The following is a 27034-nucleotide window of genomic DNA, read 5'->3' as shown; positions in this document are numbered from 1 at the left end:
ACTATAATATTTAAAATGTAACAAAATGTCCTGATATTGTCTGCTCCCAATATCAGAAAAATGCTATTGGCTGATACAGATATGGTAAATCAATGGATAGGGTGTTTACATGTAGCAATACTGTTCTTATGTTATGTGAGCTCTGTTTATGTATTTAGACTCTGTTTTTGTTTGTTTCTTGTTCTTCAGATCAGCTACAGTAGCGTGCATTCATTCGATCCGTCAGTGCCGTTACTGCGGCCGCCCGTGCTCGCGTCTTTACCATGGAACACCTCTCGACACAACTTCACACAGCTGCACCCTGGAACCACCTACCAGTTCCTGATACGGGCCAGCACCAGCAAGGGTTACGGACCCCCCACCACACTCAATGTCACCACCAACATATCAGGTATTTGAAAAATGTGGTTTGCAGGTCTGGAAAGTCATGGCCAAAAAAAGGGTGGGAACCCTGATATTAGTAATGGAGGAGGCATCGCTATAAAATACTGTATTTTACACTGCAACACCTGAAAACTTCTGTGCATTGTGCATAGCATTGAATGCACGTAGCATCCAGGATATCACATAAAACTTGAAATACATTTATATTTACGAATTTGGCAGATGATTTTACAGTGCGTTCACGATAAACCTTTTATCAGGATGTGTGTTCCCTGGGAATTTGATCTATGACATGGTGTTGCTAGCACCAGTTGAGCTATAGGAACAAACAGAAATCTTATATTAATATATGTATTTCAAAGTACATATGTGTGGTATGTGATCAAATTTCATGCGTTGCTTTGTGTTTAAGACTACTAAAATCGAAACCTAGTCAGATATGCCTAAAAAAATCAGATTTGGGCTGCCAGTGTTTTTCCAAATTCACACCTGCTTTTGAAATGATCTTAAACTACATTCAATTTACAGGAGGTAAAAGCATGTTTGAAGTGATTTTCTATTGACCAGTGAGAACAAGCACAAAAACCTCAATGATTGAGAGATGCTCTCTCTCTCTCTCTCTCTCTCTCTCTCTCCTCAGGCTCTCTGCCAATCTTGCTTACTCCGCCGCTCTGAGATGTAATACAGGCATAATCACGGGAAATATGATTTTCCACATTTCACAAATCCATCACTCTAGATTTGTTGAGAGCGAGAGAAGTGTAGGTGGAGCCTAAAAAAAACAGACAGAGACCAGGAAAACTGTTAAGCTCATTTTTAAAAAAGAAACAAGCTATAGATTTGTACATTTAAGTGATATCATAGGATACATACACAATACATAAATGAAATGGGTGAAAAAAGCAACTTATTTCACACAGTATTTTCTTAAATTAATTGTGTCAAATATTTTAGCCTATTTTTAATATTTGCACATTCCAATTTCATTACAACATTTCATAACATTGAATTGCGTAATCTTAAAAATAATAACAAAAATAAAACTTTTGTTATTAAATATTTAGTTTTGTTTTTGTTGTTTTTTTTTTGTTAAAGATTATGCAATGCAATTTGATGGAATTTTGTTTGATGAAAGTGAAATGCACAAATCTTAATTTATTTAGAATTATTCAAATTAATTTATTGTAAATTATTTTAGCCTATTTTTAAGATTTACGCATTTCAATTCCATTACAAAATTCCATCAAGATGAATTGCATTTTTTTAAAAGTTCTATTAATTTAATGTTTTATTAATTTAATTTGATGTTGTTTAATGTTGTTATGAAAGTGAAATGCATAAATGTTACATTTATTTTTTTGGTGTAAAATATTTTAGCCTGTTTTTAAGATTTACGCATTTCAATTTCATTACAAAATCCTATCAAATTGCATATTTGTTCTATTAACTTAATGTTTTATTTATTTATTTATTTATTTATTTTATTGCTATTAACATTTGTATTGATTCTTGTGTGAATTAAAATAAACAACATAAAAACACAGAATCAACTTAACTCCCATTATATCCCCCTCCCCAACTCCACCCTGCCCCTCAATAAATATCCCTATAGTCAAAGCATAAATTACACCATGCACACATATAACCAAACAAACAAAAGAAAATATTTGAGAACATAAAAAATATAAAAATCAACAAACATAGAGAAACATTTAATTTTTTATTTTTGCTGTTTATATGACATCTTTTCAAATGCCAGCACCCTCCCCAATTCGGTGAACCATTCTTGAAATGAGGGAGCACCAATTGACTTCCATCCTCTAAGAATTATTTGTCTGCCGATCTGTTTGTACCCAGCTTTTTGTATATTTGTTACCTACTTTAATGACCGCCCCATCACCCAATATACATAGTCTGGGGCAGAATGAAATTTGAGTATCTAAAACCTCACAGATAAAATTCTGGACTCTTAACCAGAATTCTTGAATCTTATCGCAGAGCCACAGAGCATGGTAACTTTTTCATTAAAGGGTCAATATTAGCTCTAACTAAATCTCACAAATTTGCTGGAAATAAAATGTCTAAATACCTAATGCCTTGCTTGGGCCATTGAAAGGTGCCAGGTTGGAAATCTGTGGCAGGGTAATATGCTGTTAGAGCAAGAGCTTCTGATTTAGACCACTTATAAACGGATGTTTATAAAGTAACTTAATCTACCCAATAAAAGTGTACCCAAACCCGTAAATTTCCAAAATCTTAAAAAGATAGTCCCATTCCACCCTATCAAATGCCTTCTCAGCATCAAGTGAGATGGCAGCGATCGTGGTCTGATCATTCGCTACTGACCACATAATATTTATAAAACGTCTGATATTATCAGAAGAACTACGACCACAACTAAAATTGAGACAGGAAGTTTGGATGGGTTTTTTTTTTTTTTTAAATAGGGTTTAGATTGCATCACAGACATGAACCTTAAATTACTATTTGCTCTTGTTAGTCTTTTGACAAAATTTGATGTGTACCTGTATACTGAAAGTTGATTTTGTTAACTTTTAGCATATACAGGGCTTCCAAACTAACAGACATGAACTAAAATCCACAAAACTTTATTTTGAGTTCATAGGATCTTAAAAAGATATTTCACCCTTAAACAGTGTAGTTACTGGAGCTTTTTTATCTGCTTTAAACTTTGAGTGTCTATCTGTGGCTTGATAAGATGCGGTTTCAGCGTAACCTCCTCGACACAGCCATGATTTTACTAATGGATAATTGTGACTCTGTTTCTCTCTGTAGCACCTACTCTAGAAGAGTATGACGGGTCGGAGGCGTCCCTGAACGAGACGGCCACAACCATCACCGTCCTCCTGAAACCTGCCCAGGCTAAAGGAGCTCCTATCAGGTGTGTCTGTTCGTGCTTTTGCATTCCCGGTCTCTATTGCTCTCATATCCTCCAGCTCTTCCTGCATGAGCCTGCTGCAGACTCTGTCACTCTTCCTCTCTGTGCTGTAATGAGCCACTGCTGCTGGAGACAATACCATATTCCTCACTTCCTGTGTTTCTCAGCTCATAAACCTCTCCATTTTATTCACAAATAACCAGCAATCGCTGTACAGCTTCACTCAAAACACAAGACGGCTTTTCAGCATCACTCAAATAAACAGTCCGCTTTTCAGCTTCATATAACACAAGTCTCTCTCTCTCTCTCTCTCTCTCTCTCTCAACTGTTCGATATTCAGCACGCCACTTGCTCAAAGATCCCTATTTGATCAGAGCTGTGCCAGGCTATTTCATTCTCCTCATCCTTTTCCTCATCTCTCTCTCTCTCCATCTCTCCTCTCTGTTTTGCTGGATTTGCTATATCAGTAAATCAGCCATTGTTGTGTGACAAACTTATTTCTAGAGATACACTCAAATTGAAGAGGAAGAGGGAAGTGTCAGAAGGCTTTTTTTTTTTTTTTTTTTTTTTTTTTTGTCAATGTGTGTTTTAGTTTTGAAGCCCTCTGTTCTGTTCTCTTCTATTCTGTTTGAGGTCATCATTCTTGTGTATACCTGAAAGTTGACAAAATTAACATTTAACAGATATAAGCATTAGAGATCAACCGATAGTGGATTTTGCCAATACCAATAACAAAGGTGGTGGAAATAACTGATTAATCTAGTTTTAAAATGCATTTATCAAGTATTATTATTATTTTTTTATATATATAAAGGCTACAAGAGTCCAAAATGAATAAAATCCCAGATCCAGTTTATTGTGCAACCAAAATCCCAATAATAACCAGGGGGAAAACAAGAAGATTTGGTGCATAATACAGGACTTAGAATTTTAAACAAGCCAGAAACACACAGGGGACTCTTATTTTGAAGTGACAGAGACTTGGCTCCATTACAATGCTCTATATTATGTATTAACCAAATGAAGCTTTTTAAAGCCTATATATTCACCAGATGAGGTTTAATGAGGAATTTATTATTATTCAAAAAAGATTATATTGCTGACGGGGCACGTTTCCGTATGGTCACACTTATTTTGGACACCCTCGCTTCAATTTAGAACACTTAATTATCTAATCAAAATAACAAAATATGCATTGAAGTGAGGATAAAAATATGGATGAATATTGTCAGTGATTGTTTTTTTTTATTTCACCTCTAGAGGCCGCTGTAATACTGTACAGCAGGGGTCGAGAACCTATGGCTCACGAGCCACAAGTGGCTCTTTGTTAAAAATCAAGCTCACCATTCACCAACACACGATCATTTAAAACTTTCAAGAGATAATTTTCCTGCAGAAAGTGTGGGTGCGATTGCAAAGCTTGAAGTCAATGACACTGTTTTGATTTCCTTTCTCCTGAATTTGTCATATAGCCTACTCCTGGTGAATAAGGTTTAAAACGAACGGCAAATGCGGATTTTTTATGCAGAGTATTTTGCTGATGTACCAGCCACTGTGGAAGGCGACCTGTAAGACTTCTCGGAGTGATATATTACAAGAAATTAGACACAAAGACGCGCGTTTGACGAAACATGATTATATTTTCAAGAATAGACAAAAGAAAAGCCGCCAGTGCGCAACTGATTTTATATGTGCGCATTGAGCTCCGCTGTTCACGAGTGCAATGAAAGCGCTTCTCCAAAACACGCACATTCATAGAGTTCATAAGAGCATTTTCAACGAGAGATTTTATGAATCTTCATTTTTTTTTATGTGCACCCAGGGTGTGATATAGCACCCACCACCCGCAAGATGTGACGAGGCTCAATCCAGTTCACAAGCTCCTTGTCCAAATGTATTTCATGCGCGAGTAATTTTGTTCATCTACCCGCAACAGGTGGGTGACCTGTAAGACAAGACAAGACAAGAAATGCTTTTAGTCACAAAGACACGCTTGAAGAAACACACTTTATTATATTTTTAAGAACAGTCAAAAGAAAAGCCGTCGTTGCTTGTGTCTGATTCGCTGTTTGTTCAGAGGTGTGCAACACCAGTCTGTCTCGTGGAACAAGCGCACGTAAAGAGTTTTCACTCTTTTTCACGGTTTCATTCATCTAAAAACTGTTTGCAAGAATAATGCAGTCTATGAGAATGCTGCAAATGATCTCCGATCATCTCGTGAGGTGCTGTGAGTTTAGTTCGCTTTATTTCCATGGAGCAGTTCGCTCTTACACATTGTGAACGCAACTTTATTTAAAAACTTTGTTTTTGAAAATTGTAAATTATTCGTTTGTGCTATGGCTCTTTCGAAAAAATGCATCAAACAAAAATAAAAAAATTGGCTCCTTAGTGAAAAAAGGTTACCGACCCCTGCTGTATAGAATAACACAAAAATAAATAAAAACTATCTGCATACATTTTTGCAGATAACCGATAGTTCCAAAGATCAACCATCGGTCTACCACTAATAAGCATTTACAGTCTTTCTCTTCTGGGAATATGACTTGAAAAATGTCACTAATTTTTGGCCAGTCAAATGCTCACTGGAAAGAGAATTTCAAATTCACTTGACGGGGATGATAAATCTGACGGTAGTGGAAGCGCAGCACCTTTCAGACAGACACTATATTAATATCAGCTTTTAGAATAGGAGATACTGACGTGTTCAAAAAGCGAGTAAACGAATAAAGAAACAGACCTGAAGTGCAATTACAGTCATCATTTAGATTTTCATGACCGTTTTCCACTCTCTCTCTGACCCGTACAATTAAACGGCCTGTTTTTGTTACTACTTGTTGTTTTCTTGTTATTTCGACATGTCTTACATCGCGAAAGCTGTTTGTTGTAACGATTGGAATGGAATGGAATTGGCACCGCTGATCATTAGTTGTGCAGTTCTAGTCATCTGATTGGCTGTGTTCTTCTGCCCACCATCAACAGTGCCTACCAGATTGTGGTGACGGAGATCAATCCACACCGTGCGCGACGGGAGGCAGGCAGTGGGGAGTGTTATCGCGAGCCGGTGTCCTATCAGAACGCCGCGAGTGCCGGGTTGCCGTATTATTTCGCAGCAGAACTCCCACCAAGAAATCTTCCAGAACCGTTGCCATTTACGGTGGGAGACAACAAGACGTATCAGGGCTACTGGAACGCTCCCCTTGCACCCCGTAAAAACTACAACATCTACTTCCAGGCCGTCAGCAGCGTGGAGAAGGTTAGCAGATAACACACAAATAAGCATGCTATGTACTCCAGTATAGGGGTGATTTTTCAATTTGGGGCACTTTTAACTAGTTCAGAATATAACATATAGGCTACGTTCAAACATACATCTTTTGTCATTTGCTCGTTTCTATATTGTGCTGTTCTGGTATTAATGGAGCTTTGAGAATGAACTGTCAATTGTTTTTCTTTACAGGAGAGTAAGACGCAGTGTTTGAAACTGGCATTTAAAGGTAAGCCATTTCATACTGAGAACATGCATATGTGTGTATTTTGATTTGTCCAATAGACAGTCCAGTGATTTTTTTGAGAGATGCTGTTCATCATATTGTCACTCATGCAATAGCCTTTTTCATGCTTTGACTTTATAATATCTGCACATGTAACCCTTTTTAACATATTACTGTTGCGAAACATCCACAGCACAGTGTTTGTTGGACTTTTGCTTGTTGTTCTGCATATCATGATACACGTGTATGTAAAGTAAGGTCAGCGTGCTGTTGTGGTACTGACAAAAGCAAAAGCACCTTCAATCGTGTCTCGCCGGAGTTATTGCACATTATTTCTTCCTCTGGGTCTTCATTAATTGTTTTTCAGCAGGAAATCGAATGATAAAACTGTGCCCGAGGCTCAGCGCACTCCCCGAGCAGATTAGGTATAGCCCACGTCATGTGTTGTTTAGCAACAAAAATACATTTTAGTTTTTAAGCATATCATTTTATCTCCAAAATGGATGTAATCCAATTTCCATTGAATCGCTTCCAGTGGTTTCCTCTCAAATCACACTCATAAGACCTGACAGAAACACAAGTGTTCAGGTGGGGGGGGGCAAAATTTGATGTCGGAACCAATACAGGCTAGCATCTGAAACCACACCTCAGATTAATCCCAAGAGTCGAAACGGATCGTCAGACCGCTCGTGACAGCAAAAACTAATGTGCTATTGAACGCACTACTTTATTTAAAAAGGTAAGTACTGATTTAAATATTAACCAAGTAAATTAAAACAATGACATGTAGCCTTCAGGTATTTCTTAATGAAGTAAATATTGCTTGGAAGTTTAAAAAAAACAACAAAAATAACAGCCAATTAACCTACTGTGTGCATTTTCCATTTCCCTTTTTGATTTGTAATTAGTAGCACCTAATAAATAAGAAGAAAAAAAATTCTAGAGCAAATAGTGTCCTCATATGTGGACAGCGGGACTAAGCTGTGAAATTTTAAGTAATTCCCATCTATAGAAAGTCAGATTTGTTTCATCAAATAGTTTATTATGTGTCCAGGAGTGTTGATTATTCATGTTTTTGAGACATTACAGCTGATTTTCTGTAAAGCTGAATAAATAATTCTGATTAAAAGTAATGTCCAGCATCATCCAATCACTGCTAACCATGTAAAAATAAAAATTTAGCATTATAAAATTCTGAATCTACGTACTGATTATCATTGTTCTAAACTTTTGGTCGAATTTTAGGAGTAAATGCATTTAGCTCCATAGAAATCTACAGGATGCTCCCTTGCTCCCTATTTAGTGAATGACTGAACCTCTAGTGTGCTGTCTGTCTGCACTGGTCTCAGAACAGTTTGAAATGCACCTTATTTTCATCCTAACTCCATATAAAGCCTCTGAAAGCAACATTTTTCAGCTTTTGCATGAATACATTTATTCTCAATGTGAAAATACACAGTAAATATATAGGAATGCATTTATTAATGTTAATGAATAGAACCGTATTGAACAGTGATAACAAAATATAATATAACAAGAGTTATATTAAAATGAAGAGAAATGACCCACAGATGTGTTAATGTTGAAAATTATTAAAAATAACTAATACGTTTTTTCATCTTTTGAGGTAATAAAGTCCCATTTTCCACATATGTGGACATCATGTTTATCAGTGCACTGATGAGCGGAAAAATTAATGGATTTTTTAAAGCGGGTTATCAAACGAAAGTAGAGATGTTACTCTTTACATCCAAACTGGTTTCAATTAAAAAACGTAGAGGTTTCTTACCAGAGGCTCTTTTGTTGGCTTCGCGGAAATCGACGTCATGCTGTTGTGTCACGTGACTTAGTGTGCCCGAAGTTTAACCCTTAAATGACAGTCTAGAGTCTTGTGAACAGTATTCAGTCGGTTTTAATTCATTTAAATTATGTGTTGTGCATAGCAAAGCCAAAATACAATGTCCACACATGTGGACGTGGGGGTCAAACGAGGTTAAAAGCAGCGGGTGATTTTTTTCTTGTTGTTATGATTATTGTTTTATGGTTAATAAAAACAAACTAAAAGACAGCGGTTTATAACAGACACTGCTAGGACTAATGCTGCGTTCAAGTCCTCTCAGAAATACTGTAATACGAGATGACAATTCTGTTGAAAAACTGCCGCTGTGAGCACTTTTGAGGAACACACAATTGAGGTACTATTAACACCTTAGAAAGACTGGTATTTAATTTCGGAATGTAACTCATCCTGCACTGTTGGTGCTACAGACATGAATGATACCAAGAATCATGTGGCTTGTTGAGGAGAGGGATGTCTTTACTATTCTAAGCAATTGGATTTTTGCCTGGCGGATGATTAAAATGACAAAAAAATAATTGAAGAAGGGACTCAAGCAAGATCTAGAGACCAGGGGTTGGTTGCACCAACAATGCATAAGTTACATCCAGAGATCAGGACCACTGGTATTAAAATCAATGGGACAAACTAGAACGGTCAACGAATGTAGAAAATGAAGTCCCGCTTTACAGGTAAAAGAGACTTTTTAGATACAGACATTGCCTGTCGATCAACTTGAGAGTGCGCATTAGCTGAACGAGCCTGAAAAAAATATTATTATTTTTTGTGTGTGTGTGATCTGAGCTAAAGAAGCACAATTTATGATTCCAGTGTTGTCAGATTTTACTGCTGATTTGAAATATGTTCTTTAATCGTAATCTTGACCAACCGTTTTGGAGATTTCGGTCTTTCCCCATTCAAGCAGACAGAAGCTGCACTGTCATGCCGCTTGTTTACATGCCCAGGACTGTTCCAAACATGGCCATCGAGTGGACTGACTTGTCTTGGAAGAGTCTTTGTCACAACTTAGACTAGTAATTGCGTAAATGGTCACTAAGTTACAATTTGCACACTACTAAATATGGTAATACTTTATAATAAGGCTCCATTTGTTAACATTAGTTAATGCATTAGATATCATGAACTAACAATGAACAATAAATATTTACTGCATTTACTAATCTTTGTCAGTTAATAAAAATACAATCGTTCATTGTTAGTTCATGTTAGTTTATTGTGTATTAACTCATGTTAACATGTACAACTTTTGATTTTAAATGTGTATTAGTACATGGTGAAATTAACATTAATTAAGATGAATAAATGCTTTAAAATCATTGTTCATTGTTAGTTCATGTTAACTAATGTAAACAAATTGAGCCTTATTGGAAAGTGTCACCTTAAATATTTCAGCGATGCACCATTAAACTTTGGTGAAACGAAACTTAACCTTACTTATAAACTAAATATTTATGGAAGCCTCAGCCCAGAAGTAACGGTTGGAATAAAAAAATCAAGTTGATTGATTGACATTAATGAGCTCATGTTTTGCGTGACAGATGTCAGTCCTTTAGACATGTATGATGATGTTGACATTGAAACTTGTTTACATTTATGAGAGAGAAAATTATGTAAAACATTGACTTTTTAGTAGCTCTTCAGTGTAAAAAAATGTAGGGCTGTTTATTGGACCAAGAAAGGTAAACGTCATATTATGCGAGTTCACATTACAGAGAGCTTAAGACTTTAGTAGCTTAGCTTAGTCTTGCGTTAAGAACAGTTGGTGCAGCCAAATTAAGCACTGACTGACTAGTAGTTACTAAGCTGTTAGTTTAAACTTTATAGTACGTCCCAACTTAAGTGATACTTCAAACACAGCTGGTGCAACACTTCCCAGGTCAAAGTGTGCTCTTTTGGGCCAGTTAGCAACCAGTCAGAACACTTTAGCAACCAAACAGCAACGCCCTGTACACCATGTGGCCATTTGTTTTTGAATATCAAAAATTAGTATTTGTGTTTTTGAGATTTATTTAAAGGAGTAATTGTATTATTAGGTCATCTGAATCTAATGTAGCACTCATGTGTGGTCAGTTCTTAAAGTGAAGAGGAGGAGAGTGGTATGATGATGGTCCATTAGGGCAGCAGTGCCATTTTGCCCCGGGCTGCTCACTTGGCCAAATGAGGTGTAAAGGATAGAAAAGCCGCGTGCAAGGCAGTGACAGGGGCTTTCATTTTGTTTGAGCTGCCCCACGGATCCAGAGGCGGAGTGTGCAGCTGATGGCTTTATTTAAGAGGCCCATGTCAGTGGGTCATTGCCTTATCATTCTTAAAAGCTTATAGTACAGCTTCAGGACATAGCGAAGATCCATTTACGTCTGCCACCCAGACAGCTTGCACAATACAGCCTTTACAGACAAACCCATAAATGGAGTCAGCACAGAGACTGTCGTAAATGTCTCATGCACCCAGCTTGAGTTCAGGAGAAGTTTCGATCAATAGCCGTAGATGCTTTAATGATAGTTTAGCTGTTAGATTGCTGTGTAAGAAGTATTTCAGTCATTGGTGATGTATTCCCGACAGTGTTATAGACCCAAAGCGCTACTGTTGAAGACTTGGGTGCTTACACACTAAGGAAAGCTCTTCCAGAGCATTTTACGATTAGGAATACTTAAAATTTGTGTTTTTAATTAGGCTAAAACTTTACACTTTAACACTTTAATTTAGTGCAATAAATTCTATTTAAAAAAACACAATTAGTTATGCCTCCTGATGTGTGGGTAAACTCTGTAATAAAAGTACTTTTTTTCATACCACCAGAGCAATTCAAGCTTAAAGTACATGATTGTTGTTTTTTTTACAAGCCACGTCAGCAGGGGGCAGTCAGCGCTGCACTATTTGTTTCATCTAATCAATGTTTTACTTGTCTGCCACCATAATGTAATGTCTTTGAATTATCTGAATTATTATATTTATTATATATTATATTTATTATTATTTTAATTAGTATGTATTATTTATATCGAATTATCTTTATTCTGGGGCCAAATATTTATATGCAATTAACTTGATTAATTAAACGTCATGTAATTAACTCGATCAAAAATGTTAATCGATTGACAGCCCATGTTTATATGATAATTGTATTTTAGCTAATTTCAGGTAAATAATTTAGACGTCGATAGTTTTGCTCTTGTCACAAAACTTCAGTTATACAATAATGGAATATTCCGGGGGCCTGGGTAGCTCAGTGGCAATTGACGCTGACTACCGCACCTGGAGTCACTAGTTCGAATCCAGGGTGTGCTGAGTGACTCCAGCCAGGTCTCCTAAGCAACCAAATTGGCCCGGTTGCTAGCGAGGGTAGAGTCACATGGGGTAACCTCCTCGTGGTCGCGATTAGTGGCTCTCGCTCTTGATGGGGCACGTAGTAAGTTGTGCGTGGATCACGGAGAATAGCATGAGCCTCCACATGCTGCGAATCTCCGCTGTGTCATGCACGACGAGCTACGTGATAAGATGCGCAGATTGACGGTCTCAGAAGTGGAGGCAACTGAGACAAGTCCTCCGCCACCCGGATTGAGGTGAGTAACCGCGCCACCACGAGGTCCTACTAAGTAGTAGGAATTGCAATTCCAAATTGGGAATGCCCAATATTCCAGAAATATAATGGAATATTCCAGGTTCAATACAAGTTAAGAACATTCGACAGCATTTGTGGCATATTATATTATTACCACAAAAATGTATTTCGACTTGTCCTTACTTTCTTGCAAAAATCAAGGTTGTCAGTGATGCGTTTACAATGGAAGTCAATGGGGCCAATCCGTAAACATTAAAATACTGTTTCAAAAGTATAGAAACAAGACATAAACAATATATGTGTTAACGTGGTTTTAGTGTGATAAAATCACTTACTAACCGCATCTGTGTAAAGTTAGAGCCAATTTTACAACTTTGTTACCATGATGAACTCTGTTCTTTAGGCTCCGCTCACAGGCAGCGTCTTTTCTTTGAACAGTTTCATACTTTTATTTCTAGAGCATTCTAATAATTTTTGTGTTTTGTATAATGTATTCGTGCAAGGAGTGTAATAAGTAATATTAATAAGTGTTCAGCAAAGGAATGAGACTGTGGTTGTCTGCCAATGTTTGGAGAAACATATCTGACGGTCATTTTGAAGCCATTCTGTTATTTTTTGGCAGTGAAGAAAAATATTACACAGCAAACATGTTTGTAAAACATCAATGTGCTTTAATGGACCTGTGAGGTAGTGTGATGCAATAATAAATAAAGCCCTTATGTTTTTAAAGAAAAAATTGTAGCAATTTAAATTATTTTGGTGACCTTAAATGAATCATTAAGTAATCATTAAGCGAGTCCTTGAAGTGATAGTCCCTGACATGTAAACTAAGGTTAATAGTTGGTCTGTATTAGTGCTGTGCAGTAATAAACACAATAGCTGGTGAAGTAATGCTGTATTAACCAATCAGCATCCAGGATCACAACTATTTGTTTTATAAAATACATGTGAATGTTATTTTTAAAGCTGAAGCATGTAGTTTCTGCACCAGTAGCGTCACCAAACAGAATGAAAAATACTGATTCAAAAAGACTCCAAAAGGCATTGATTGAGTCGATGTTACTGTGTCGAGCTGGACGGGTCGCGTAAACAAAGCGCTAGTGTTACACTTTTCGGTGAAATAAACCTACAAATGGCTTACTTATAGTTAACTCCAGACTGATCTCACAGTGAAATCGGAAACAATAGGTTTAGCTAAAATCGGTCTGGGCTTACTGCAATGCGAAACACTGTCCCCAGTGGTCAAAGCGGTAAGTGTTGTTTGACGTATGGGCACGTGTGAGCTCCATTTTCCGAGTGAAATGTCCACAGAGGGGCACCAAAAGCGAGTTGTTTTCAGTGGTACAGGCTGTAATACAGTGAAGTGGAATGAATATTGTATAAGCTGAACCCCCCAACCAAAACCCCAAACCTAAACCTAACCATTAGTGGAGTAAAAATGTAATGTTAGAGGGAAAAAAGGCAACTGCCGAATCTCACTCGTCACTGATTATGCGAACGAGATTACGTTCAAAGCGGGATCCGAACCGGGGGCTCCTACGCTGCTGATGTAACACACTTCCAGTCGCAGCAGTAAGAATTTTAACATTGAAAACATTACACACATCAGCTTTAAAGTTCCATTCTTCTGTTTAGGGGCCACCGAGGAGCCAGAAGTGATTCCAGACCCTGCCAAACAGACCGACCAAGTGGTAAAAATCGCCGGCATCAGTGCTGCCGTCCTGGTCTTCATACTCCTGGTGCTTGTGGCCATCCTGCTGGTGAAGAAAAGGTACGTTGAAGTCCACTGGCTCTTCAAATGTTTACTGCCGTTACAGTAAGTGTGTGTTCACTCTTGAAATGGCCACAAGAACACCAGCATCCTCCTTCCACTGTCATCTCATTACATCATCAGCACACCAGGAGCAGCCGTAGGGCGCCGCATCAGGACCACTGTCACCAACTATTATAAAAACCACTTATGGTTCAGTTGTTCAGACAGGCCCTGCTTTCAAGCTTAACAAGGCAAAAACTCAGTTAAAGCGAATCAGAAAGAAAATCAGACACACTATAGACTTGAACAACCACAATGGTATACTATCCCAGATCATGAAAACAACTCAAAAGCTGTGATTTAGGACAGTGTTAAAGATTGTGTGGGGTTTGCACTATAGTTGAGACTGATGTCTTCTAAATGCTGCGAACATTCAGTGGTGACAAATATACATACGAAATTTGAAAAATGGTGTGTGTGAGATAAAGAGAAAAAAAGGGGCCAAAAAATGTGCATGAAGTGTCACAAAGGTGACCCGTTTTTTGCTCCATGGCCATGTGTGTCTAAAGGAAGACAAAGTTCAGATGAACTTCTGTTAATGAACAGAGGGTGAAGTGTTTGCACTGGCCCAGAGGAGTGTTGTAAAGACAGTCTTCTGTCCACTGAAGAACAGGTTGTTTTGAAGGGGGAAAAAAATCTATTTCTACATCCATGTGCAGTTGCATCCACATCCACCTCCTCATAATAATCAGCCGACCTGAGCTGTCATGCCATTTTCACATTCACGCTGTCTTGCTGCTTCTGTCTAATGGCACCATCATGCGGCTGTTTCTTGAATCGCAGGCTGTTAACAGTGCACCCATCTTGTGCAAACACAAATGAAAGGTCTAGTCTGTATACCATATAAAGATGCTTTTGTCAGTAATTATTAATGAATATAATCATATACATACATGATTGTAACTTAAGGAATATGAACTCTTATAATTGATTTGGTAGAAATATTTTGGTTAATGTTTCTATTGTTAGGAATTGCCGTCATTTAATGCTTACATGTGGAAGCAATCTGTTAAACTGGCTGTAAGAAAATAAGAAATGAAAAAAGAAATGATGAGGTTTATGCTTAAAACCTAAGGGGGGGGGGGGTATATGTGAAAAATTAGTCAAAACAAGACAAAATAAACGTAACAATGGAATAATTTTCCCATTTGATTTTCTGACATAAAATGGCGCTACACTGATCAGCTACAACATTAAAACCACCTGCCTGATATTGTTTCGTGCCACCAAAACAGTACCAACCCGCATCTCAGAATAGCATTCAGAGATGATATTCTTTGTTTTTGGCACCATTCAGAGTAAATTCTAGAGACTGTTGTGTGTGAAAATCCCAGGAGATCAGCAGTTACAGAAATACTCAAACCAGCCCATCTGGCACCAACAATCATCCATGCGATTATCTAATCAGCCAATCGTGTGGCTGCAGTGCAGTGCATAAAATCATGCAGATATGGGTCAGGAGCTTCAGTTAATGTTCACAACAACCATCAGAATGGGGAAAAATGTGATCTCAGTGATTTTGACCGTGACAGGATTGTTGGTGCCAGATGGGCTGGTTTGAGTATTTCTGTAACTGTTGATCTCCTGGGATTTTCACACACAACAGTCTCCAGAATTTACTCTGAATGGTGCCAAAAACAAAAAACATCCAGTGATGGGCAGTTCTGCGGAGGGAAACACCTTGTTGATGAGAGAGATCAACAGAGAATGGCCAGACTGGTTTGAACTGACAAAGTCTACGGTAACTCAAAGATAACCGCTTTGTACAATTGTCTTGAGAAGAATATAATCTCTGAATGCTAGTCTGAGATGCGGGTTTGCGCTGTTTTGGTGGCACGAGGGGACCTACACAATATTAGGCAGGTGGTTTTAATGTTGTGGCTGATCGATGTATATTTACCACAGCATGTTTTCTTAGATTTTTTTTATTCTCCTTGATTCAAATTCATATTTCTATCATTAATTTATGTATTTATACACTTGGACCTCACACAAACTAAAACTGATTGAATCTTTATTATGCGGTCTTCAATATTGTCAATTATTTTCACTGTCACTAAATCCTACCATACTGTTGTCAGTCAGAAGAGAGCACTGTGCACTCTTCTTGCCCTTTCCATTAAACAAACCCTTATTATGGTATTTTTGCTTTAATTCAATTGTATTATATTAAACATTTCCAAATAATTGAATAAATGCAATCATATTATAGATGCCACTATCTGTAAATGTTCCCAATGGGAAAATGCATTAGTGCAATTCCTTTGTAGCACAGAATTGCTGCAACATTCACATTTTCTCAGTTTTCTGTAAAACTATATTAGGTGAAATTGATCAGTTAACAACAACATCTAATTAACTTATCAAAGATAAAATAAAAAAATCTAGTATGATGTTGTAAAAACATACCAAAATGTGTTCTTCTTAGAGACTAAATCAAATGTCATGTGGCTTAAAAGCAGTATATTATTGGTTACTTCAAAAATTGCCCTCTCTATTTTTTTAACAATGCATTATGTTTAGCTTTTTCTGAAAAGTGAGAAATGAAAGAAAATAAATTGTTGCCAAATGGATACAACGTACCATACAGGCTTAAGATGCATTCTCTGAAAACAAGTCTTGTTCCTCGGGGGAATTGATGTTTGTTTGAAGGATGTTTAAGTACTGTTTTTTAATGGAAAATGGAGTTCATTAATGTTTAGATGAGAGTTTAGAAATGACTTACATGTGGCAGAGAAGAGGAAGTCTGACTAGATAGTAATTGGCTAATGGGGGGACACTCCATGAATTTAACTGGCTGAGTGGTGGAGTTAAGTAGAATCTAATTGGCTGCAGGGAGAGTTGTAATTGATTCTAATTGGCTGAAAGGAGAGTCCACATGAACAGGAAGTGTTCAGTGTGTGCAGAGGTCTGTATAAAATTAAAATAAACATTACTTGACATGAACAAACAATGAGCAATACTTTTACAGCATTTATTAATTTTAGTTAATGTTAATTTCAACATATACTAACACATTTTATCAAAAGTTGTATTTGTTAACATTAGTTAATGCACTATGAACTGACATGAACTAACAATGAACAATTGTATTTTTATTAACTGACATGAACTAAGATTAATAAATGCTGTAAAACGTACATTGTTCATTGTTAATTAATTATACCTAATGCATTAACTAATGTTAACAAATGGAACCGTGTTGTAAAGTGTTACCAGTTAAATTCAGCGGGAGCGTTCGCGTGCGGAGTAGAAACCCGTGCAGACCTCTTCCACACAATCAACTGATCTGAGCAGACTGAAGATCTGACTAATGTACCAGACAAATTGTAGAAAACTTCAGTTTTGGGGGTAAAAAGAGAAGATGTGCTCAAACTACACTAGAATATGATGTTGCATTTTGTAAAATGATCCTCATTTAGATATAGATAGGCTTTTCAATGTTCTTAGTTAATTTGTGTTATTTTAAACTAGGTTTTGGTATAAAGGCTTCAGATCCTGGACGAGCCCCCAATTTATACCCTTACACTAGACGGAAATCAGCAGCTTAATTTGTTTTGAGTAAAAAGGGCCGCCCCCTTCATCCCCCCTTTGATTATTCTATATTATCATATTCAGTTGAGTTACATAAATAGTTTAAATGTTACATAAATATGTGATTTAGGATCAGACATCCCTGTGTTCAAGCTAGTTTTATTTATTATGTTAAATGAGGTTTACCCAATCTAGAATCAGGTCTCCGAACAGGAGGCAACCTAATACGTCATACTCTTCCATACTTTGTTCATTCATTAGTACTGACCTTTAAATCGATTGCTTTTATCAGCAGCCCTTACTTCTCTATTATGAGACCTTTATTTTATGTTATTTTTTTAATGGTTTTTTTTTTTTTTTTTGTGTAAGATGATTGTTTAATTTTAATTTTTATGTCTAAACACTTAATGTGGGGCATTAAGTGTGAATATGTGCATACTGTATATGGATGATGGACCTCGGTACACAGAGATAAATGGCTCTTTTCCAACTGGGCTATGGATAATCAATGTTTTTCGGTCAAATACTGAAGATACTGCATCTTTAAAATGGTGATCATTTACATTGCTTGTTTTGCAGGAAGTCAGCAGCTTACTAATTTATTTAGGTGCATTTTTTTATTCTTTTCTGTTTTTTGGGTTGTGCTTCACATATGTGCTTTTTATTTCTATGCTCAAAGGTTAATTGCAGGGATTTATCAATTCAGAGACCCCGAGATGCATGATAAAATCGTACACCCAGAGTTTTGCATGATCTGATTAGATTTCTTTCTTCTTTTTCTTTTTTCCCCCTTTAACAGCCAATTGTCAAATAAATAGGGTTTTAGATTGCACCCACATGCACAAATCAAGAAATGCATGTTGAAATGAATGCCATCAGTGAGAGCGAAAGAGATCAGGCTAAAACTGCTGTTAAAGAGGTTATTTGTTGCTTGTGTTGGCAAGATTGATTCCCACACTGCACTCACCAATATCTCTTCATCTGTTTGTGCTGTTTCTCATTCGCTCACCAGGAGGAGCTACTATTCGTACTCATATTACCTGTAAGTAACAGAGACGCTCAGACCAAAGCAAAAGCAAAGCATATAAATACATCCAGGGCTCTCTGCTCTCTGTCTATGGTTAGTCCTGTTAGTCTTTTAAAGATGCAGTATCCTTTTTTCAAGCGAAAACACTTGTTGCTTTGACCAGTCACGTTCCTTTGCATTTGATCATTTCTTGAACATGCTCGGCGGCGGTCGCACGGAAGTGGTGTTATTTGAAAAAAGAATGCTGCACTTGTCTGTTATTTTTCTTTTTGGTTACTTTTTCTTTTTTCCATTTTATTGTGGGCGTGTGCATGTGTGTGCGTGGGAAATTTACTCACCCTGTCTCCATTCATCTCTCATTTTGACATACTGATCCATTTGTTTGTTTGGTGAAGAGGGCGAACTTTCGCTTTTAATGTCAGGTTTCCCCATTTCCCCCTCACTCCTCTGCTTAGATCAGATTAGAAAGAACCTGTCCATCTCAAAGAGTTACTATTATGCCAAGATCAAAATGTATCGGTAGATATTTTATTTGTTATCAAAAGCATCTAAATTATTTTACATTTAAAAAACACAACAAACTAAAAATTCACAAAAATCATCATCATTTAAACACAGCCCCATGTTGCATTTCATCCCATGACATCTCAGTTTTTTCAAAAGTAAAACCAAATTTATTTCTTTTTCAGTTGAATTACATCCAGATTTTGTGTCTGATCTGTTCTATATTTGCTTACTCAAACAAATACACCAACAAGCTAATAAACCATATTGATATTGGATGATAAGAAACTGAAAAGCTTTCTTGTTGTTGTTTTGTTACCAGTGTTAGACAATAAAAGTGATCCTCTACATGTTACTAATTACGTCTCAAAAATTGTAATCAGGTTACTGATTACTTAAAGTAATCACATTACTAATTACTTTACTTTTAAGTTACTTTCTGAATCACTTTTCACAGATTTGTTTTGTTTTGTTTTTCCACTCAAACAAATTCAGAATAATGTCTACATTTCTTACTTGTTAATTGCAGCACACGCTTTAGCTGTCGTATTCACAGAAAGCAATTCATATGTTCAATGTATTATATATAAATAATATTATTTTAGAAATATGTGTAACCCAAGTAGTGTATTTAAAAGTAAATTCCATTATTGAGGAAGTAACTGCAATCTGATTGCAAGAATTTCAAATGTAATATGTTACAATACTTTTTTACATAAATCATTTGATTACAGTAACTAATTACTTTGTAACCAGATTACACTCAATACTGTTTTTTACTCACAAATATGAAACAGCATTATAATTTGGCTATGCATATAAATTTACAGTTGTTAAACATCATATCGAATATCTGCCACGAGGCAAAAATACAATTGTAACTTTTTGACTTTTTGAAAGCATACACACCTTTTGCAGACAAAAAATTTGCAGTATTGCAGTTTGGACAAGCATGGTTTTATTTCACTGCATGACGTCCACTAGGTTGGAAGTCTGTGAACTTGAAATATTTCTTACAAGTTTCCTTAAGGTTGTCCTTTATCATGGAACTAAGCTTGCTTATTGGATCATCCCTCTATCTCTCCTGTGTCTTGTTCTCCTGTGTGTTGGTGGTTGGGGTGAAGGGTGGAATGAAGTGTTTTCTGGACTAACAGATCCCTAAAAATTCTCTCTTTAATTGGCTTATCAGGAAGCTTGCCAAGAAGCGCAAGGATGCCATCGGAAACACCCGTCAGGAGATGACGCACATGGTGAACTCCATGGATCGCAGTTATGCAGACCAAAGCACTCTGCACGCCGAGGAGCCCATGTCCGTCACATTCATGGACTCCCACAACTTCAGCAACCGCTGTGAGTACACAAGTCCTGAACAACCAGAGATCATATCTCAGTATCAAGTGTGCAAATCAAGCTCCCGCCATCGAGTATTCACAGTGCTGTGCAGACTTTGAGAATTGAAGCATCTGGTAAAACAAAGCAATGAAATTAGACAGGCATCAAAAACTTTTGTAAAGGAATAGTTTTAGGCCAGAAACGTACTTTACACAATCATGTAAGCGCAGAAGGGAATGCACTCCCTGGGTATAGCAAGCATGCAGTCCTATTGAACATACTTGCCTCGTGTTCCTGTTGTGGTAACAAACAAACGAAGGTACTCCACTTTGAAGTAGTTGACCTGAGAAAGAAAACTGACTGTAGAAGAAGACAGTTTCCAATAATGCCAGCTATAGCACCTCACGGCAACGCTGAGAATGACACATTTTAAAACTCAACAGCGTGTGAAATCAAGCTTGCATTGCTAAAAATGTAGCTAACACTTTTTCTGAAGCCCATATTTAAAGGGATTACAAATTCATTCAAATTTCTAATTAAAATTCATAATGTCTCATAATACACCATATAATATGTTAGAACTTCTTATTAATAATTCCAACTACAGTTATAATACATTATACAGTAATACCTAATTATATTCTTTGTAATAATATAATACCCAATGCATTATAACACAATTGTCATATAATGTTATCTGCAGAAGTTGATGATATATATATATATATATATATATATATATATATATATATATATATATATATATATATATATATATATGCAGTATATATATACATGGTATAGATAGACAGACAGACAAACAGTCAGACAGATAGATAGATAGATAGATATTGTATAATTGCTATTATGCAAAAGCAGCATTGTTTAAAGTCATAAGACTTCATGACTTGATCATATACCATTACAAAATAAATAATAGATAATATTATTAAATAATAGTTACAAAATCAGTGTCTTATAAACAGCCAAAACATAAACTTGTAACATACAATGCATTACAAGTAAAGCTAATATAATGTAAGTTGTATAAAAATGTTCATATTGCAAAGAAACACACATTCACAATGTACATTTTGAGATGTTAGGACATTTTCCATGTAATTTTGCCCAACAGGGTGTAATTTAATTGAAACATATGCCATAAGCCTAATAAAATATATATAATACAACATCAAATTCATCATAAATCAAGTGGAGTATTGAGACTTAACAAGCTTTCCATGTTGAGTTTTCCTCAAAATGTAAATTGACTTGAGAAAAATTACTTTGTGTATATCTGGATTGATGTCTTTTTTGGACCGTACAGCACCATACTTTTATTTTTTTTATTATTATTCTAATGTATTTAAATGCATTTGTGCATATTAGGCATCTGTAGTTTTATGTACCTAAATAAGACCCACAAACATTGGAGTTTATTGAAAAGAGTCTAGTATATTAATTATTATTATTAATTATTATTAAATTATTAATTATTATAATTATTAATTATTAATTATAGTATAGAGTCGGTTTGATTTTTGGGTGTGTTTTGTGTAAGAAGTAACAAAGTTTTGGCTACATGTGTGATCAACATGCATATTTGCTACATAACCTTGTAGCTTTAACATTTCCCCTTGTGCGACCTTCGGGAAATTTTTATCTTTTTCATTTTAATTTTTTCAATCATTTTGGCTGTGTTAATGCCAATGGCATACATTTTGCCAAAGGTGTGTATTTTGATATTTCAACCTCAATTCCTATAATACATCAATAATACACTGTGTACACAAAATAGTTACACTCAGGGCCTTCAGGACAAAAATGTCCCCTTTGAAACCCATTAAAACCGCAATATTTGATCCCAGTGCCATTAAAGTATAAAATCATGAAGTCTATGATATTATGCTTTCATTCCCTGGAGCCATGGCTTCAAAATTTTAATTTTTAATATTTTCCACCAGATGGCGCCATTTTTCTCATGTTTAGCCTATGGAGCAAATACATGCTTTTTCCCTATTTTCTGTTTGCTGTATTATAGAGCACTGCACGCCAATTGAATAAATGATGCAGCTAAAATTGTGTGGGTGTGTTGGTATGGATGTCAGAGTGTGTTTTGTATGTGTGTATTGAGAAATTTGTGTGTGTGTGTAAAAAGCAACATTGGCATGATTTAAACAAACTGGCATTTAAAGGGTTAAAATCCTGAAAATGAATTAATATTTGGTAGTTATGATCAGGACAGATGTTGGTTAAAAAAATTAACTCATTGAAAGTGGAAAATAATATGAATATTAATATAATAATATTAGTAATATTATTAGCAGTTTTTAGACGTGGACATTTCTGTTCTCTAAGGACCTCTGAGTAACTTTTTTTTATTGACACACAAGGGTTAATGTCTCAAAATTTACACTGAATGTTCCTTTGTGTTTTGTGCATATAACTTCCATTTTACAAGCTTGACTTGTAATTTCCTATATCCACTTAACATTATCTTATGGATGTTTATAAAAAGACATTTGCTTTTTTCACTTAAAGTATACCTAATTCAAATATGTAAAATACATTAAAAATGTATGTTGGTCATGTTAACATGCATTATACTCTTAGTATTACTATGAATAGGTAAGTGTTATAATGTATAACAATTGTGGTTGCAGTTATTTATGAGAAGTTATAATATATTAGAAGGCATACCATTATAATGCATTCATAATGCCTTTACAATTAATTCTAAATATGGGCTTTATAGAAAGTGTTACCACGCTGTGTGTGCATGCGTAGAGTGTGTTTCTGGCCTTAATGCTGTCATCACCTGAACTTTTCTAAACCTGTCGGAATGGTTTGAGGATTTTGGCACAGGAGTTGATTTGGTCGCTATGCCTATGCCTGGAGATGTAACACACTTGATACATGTGTGAAAAGATTTGGTCTGATCCACCGGAACAACCAAGGAATCTCAAAAACTTACAAAAGCCGCCCACATGAAGAAAGCTGAGAAATGCAGTTGAGAAGTCTTTGCCGGGCACTGACATGTGTAGGATGATAAAAGTCACAAGATAAGCCCACTTAATTCCAGAGTACTGAGAATATGTTGCTTTTGTTCTGCAACACAGCAATGCATGATTAAATTGGCAACAGTCATCTTGTGTGCATAATTTGCATTATGTTTATGTACCTGTTCTATGCACAGACAAATGCAAGTGCATTTAATGTAATTTGGTGTTGATACTACACTATTCTTAACACCTTTTGCAGATTTTCAAGCATCAAGGTTCAATTATTAGTAATGACACAGTGCTGAGTGATCATGCAAAAATGGCATGCACCCACATTTACCATGCACTTCTGTTAAATTATGAGAAAAATCTCTAGTCTAGACAGCCAAACTGATGTCAATGTCTGCACATTCTCAAGCTGTGTTATATTTATGATAACTTTACATATTTTTCTGCAGTGCCAAATGACCCCCTTGTGCCAACTGCTGTATTAGGTGAGGATTAAATGTATCACGTGCCCACGTCTGTGTCTGGGTCACGGAGCAATTCAGTTCAGCCTGCTTTATAACTTAAAGACAACATGAAATCAAACTGATCCTATGTACTGTCTTTTCATATGTCACTGGTCTCTTTGTGCACAATACATCAATTAAGTGCATGTTACTGTAAAGAAAAAAAAAATATTTGAATACTTTATCATTGAGAGGCACGTCTGAAACGACATAACCAAGGTGTATTGGGTGTGGAAAGTGATTTTAACTTATAATATCATGGCTTACTTTTAATGATCCAGTCAAATCTTGATGAATAAAGTCAAGCCTAGCACTACAATACTTATACGATATCCTGTTTCAATCAGAAATACTTCATTTTGTTACCTCAACGATCTTCTTCTACTTGATCTAACCCATAACCCATAACTTAAAGGGAAAGTTCACCAAAAAAATATAATTCTCTCATCATTTACTCACTCTCATGCCGTATCAAACTCATTTGACTTTCTTCTTTTTCACAAACAAAGATATTTTAAAAGATGTATGAGGTATAAAGTCAATGGGGTCCAAATTTTCTAAAGCTCCAAAAAGAACATTAAGGCAGCATAAAGGTAATCCATACGATCAATATAATGATAACGGGATTGAATCAACGTCTTGAAGCTTGTACTGTGTTATAATCGGGCTGGATGTCAAGATTCATTATGGATAAGGTCTTAAATTTGTCTGTTTCTCACCCAAAACCGATCGTACCACTTCAGAAAATAATGGTTTATCCACTTGGGTTGTATGGATTACCTTTATGCTGCTTGAAAGTTTTGGACCCCAATTATATTGTATGGACAAAAATGCGTCATGCGTCCATCAATATATCTTGTTTTGTGTTTCGCAGAAGAAAGAATGTCATGCGAGTTTGAGATGGCATGATGGTGAGTAAATGATGAGAGAATATTCTTTTTTGGGTGAACTATCCCTTTAACCTCTCAGGTAAATAAATGAAACCAGGTAATTTAGACATTTTTTAAGGATACCTTACATTTCTTACAGTGTGTAAGTTAAATGCATTGTGAATGCGGTTTCATGTTGTCTTTAATTTTTCATATTTCCAGCCAAACCCGTCTCCCCAATTATTTAGAGAACTTCATTGCTTTGTTTGTATTTTGGCTGAAGTCATGAGCTAATGTTTGAATCAAATTGAAAAGAGAAAAGAACTGAATTGAGCTGAGGACTCCTTCAACACATCAACAACCTCATTACCCAGCATGCATCATTCATGTAGCCCCTCATCAATCCCTAAATCCCTAAACCACAGGCATGTCTCCTGAGATGACGAGTGAATGAAATGAGTCTTTAGTCATCTCAAGTAGAAAGGCATGCTGTCAGGGTGTGCTTCTGCCACTGTCACAAACTATACCTAAGTGAACCCCCACACACAGTATTTGTGTACTTTATATCTGTAGTTGTTAACTGGTGGCTCTCAGGTCTGTTCTGATAGAGTTCTGGACAGCAGATAAAAAACAATGCTAAATGCCAAGCGAAATCCTACTTGCCCCCTGCCAGTTTATTTTTCCTATCTAAACAGGCAGTAGCGGTTCTAGCTTGTATGGCGCCCTGGGTGAAACCCGCTTCAACACGCCCCCAAAGTTGTTAACTTGCAACAATTGGCCCTAACAGTAGCAATTTATAACCTGTCAGCAACTGTGGCAATGGTTCAAATAAAGAATTAATCTGTCATTTGGTTGAACCTAGCCAAATAAAGTAGATTCCAATCAAATAAAGTTTGCCCTCATTCTCAAAAAACTACGGACAAAATCATGCCAGGTAAAACAAAACCTGACCCAGACTATATTAAATTTGAGTTGAAACTAGAATAAACATGTTTTTTATCGACCACAATGTGTTTTGTGTGGTGAATTACTGGCTGTCGAGAGGATGAAACCATTGAAATTCAAAAGACATTTAGAAACAAAATATTTAAAGTAGAAAAACAAGCCTGTTAAGTTATTTTTAAAGTTTCTTGTGCTAATAATTATAGCTGGTTAATTTAGTTTGATTAATTATATAAAAAAATAACATGTTAAAAAATCAACCCTATATATATCATGCACCCCAATATATCATGCTCTCGGACTTTATTAAGGAAACCTTCCTGATTTAGTGAGTCTCAGTCAGCAGGGGTCAGTAAGAGCGACTCCAGCTGTACAGACAACAAACACACTTACTGACAGCAGACACACAAGATGAGGACGTGTTCTTACGATCAAACACAGCTGGACGGAGCACAGCTCCTAATGCAGGGGTCTCCAGATGTGTTTTAAGATTCAAACTACATTTAAATTGACGCAGTGTTTATGACGCGACTCAACCAAAGTAAGACACTTCAAATGCGTCTGTCTGATGTGTCCTTAGAAAAGCCCTTATAATACGTCAACATCGGGCAGATTGATGAATTCAGTTGCAAAATGGATTGATATGGACTGCAAGCCAATGATAGACTTATGTTCAATAATATGGAAATAAACAATACATTGTCTAATCAATACTATACTCATCTGCCACAATAATAAGAAGAAATATTAGAATTATTATATATATATAAAATCATTATTTATTTATTTATTTATTTATTTATTTTTATTTGGGGGCCTGTCTCAGCAAGTATTGATTCAATGAATTAATCAGCATGTCATGTAATGAATTTGAATACAAAGTTGAATCGATTGACAGACCTTTTAATAATACTACATACTATTGACTTTTGTAAAACAAATTTAAACAAAACCAGTTGAAAACCACAGCTCTATATGTGTTACTATACCCAAGCACGCTCACACATGAGGTCATGAGGTGTCTTCAGAGTGTGTCGTAGATGCTGAAACAGAATTGACAGCTTACACGTTAACCCAGTTGCACTTCAGTCATCTTCACAGTGTCAGCTGCAAACGTAAACCTAACATGACGGAACACGTCAGAAAGACATGTTTTCTCCAGTGGAGTGATGATGATGATGATGACAGAGTATTAAAATGTCCCCTTAAGTGACAGTTTTCAGTGTTTCACCTATGAGCTGAAGAGTAGAATGCAAGACTGCATCCAGAAAAATGACATCTTTCTGATTATCAGAAGACAAACAAGCA

The 27034-nt window shown here is 36.2% G+C and overlaps 1 protein-coding gene across 6 annotated transcripts in view; it reads left to right on the top strand.

The window, feature by feature from the left end:
* LOC127415775 (receptor-type tyrosine-protein phosphatase kappa-like) overlaps positions 1 to 27034 on the top strand; it is a 300986-nt gene that overhangs the window by 240340 nt on the left and 33612 nt on the right. For 5 of the 6 annotated variants that reach the window (XM_051654679.1, XM_051654680.1, XM_051654683.1 and 2 more), the window contains 8 exons: positions 190 to 391; positions 3181 to 3286; positions 6263 to 6536; positions 6741 to 6777; positions 13827 to 13962; positions 18551 to 18580; positions 20259 to 20419; positions 23862 to 23897. In XM_051654679.1, coding sequence (XP_051510639.1) covers positions 190 to 391; positions 3181 to 3286; positions 6263 to 6536; positions 6741 to 6777; positions 13827 to 13962; positions 18551 to 18580; positions 20259 to 20419; positions 23862 to 23897 — 982 coding nt within the window. The remainder of the gene's footprint in view (positions 1 to 189; positions 392 to 3180; positions 3287 to 6262; positions 6537 to 6740; positions 6778 to 13826; positions 13963 to 18550; positions 18581 to 20258; positions 20420 to 23861; positions 23898 to 27034) is intronic. The other variant, XM_051654681.1, reaches the window with a different exon arrangement.

Source organism: Myxocyprinus asiaticus, chromosome 25, assembly GCF_019703515.2.
Source record: "Myxocyprinus asiaticus isolate MX2 ecotype Aquarium Trade chromosome 25, UBuf_Myxa_2, whole genome shotgun sequence".
Lineage (NCBI taxonomy): Eukaryota > Metazoa > Chordata > Actinopteri > Cypriniformes > Catostomidae > Myxocyprinus > Myxocyprinus asiaticus.
This window is presented reverse-complemented; position numbering and strand designations above follow the sequence as displayed.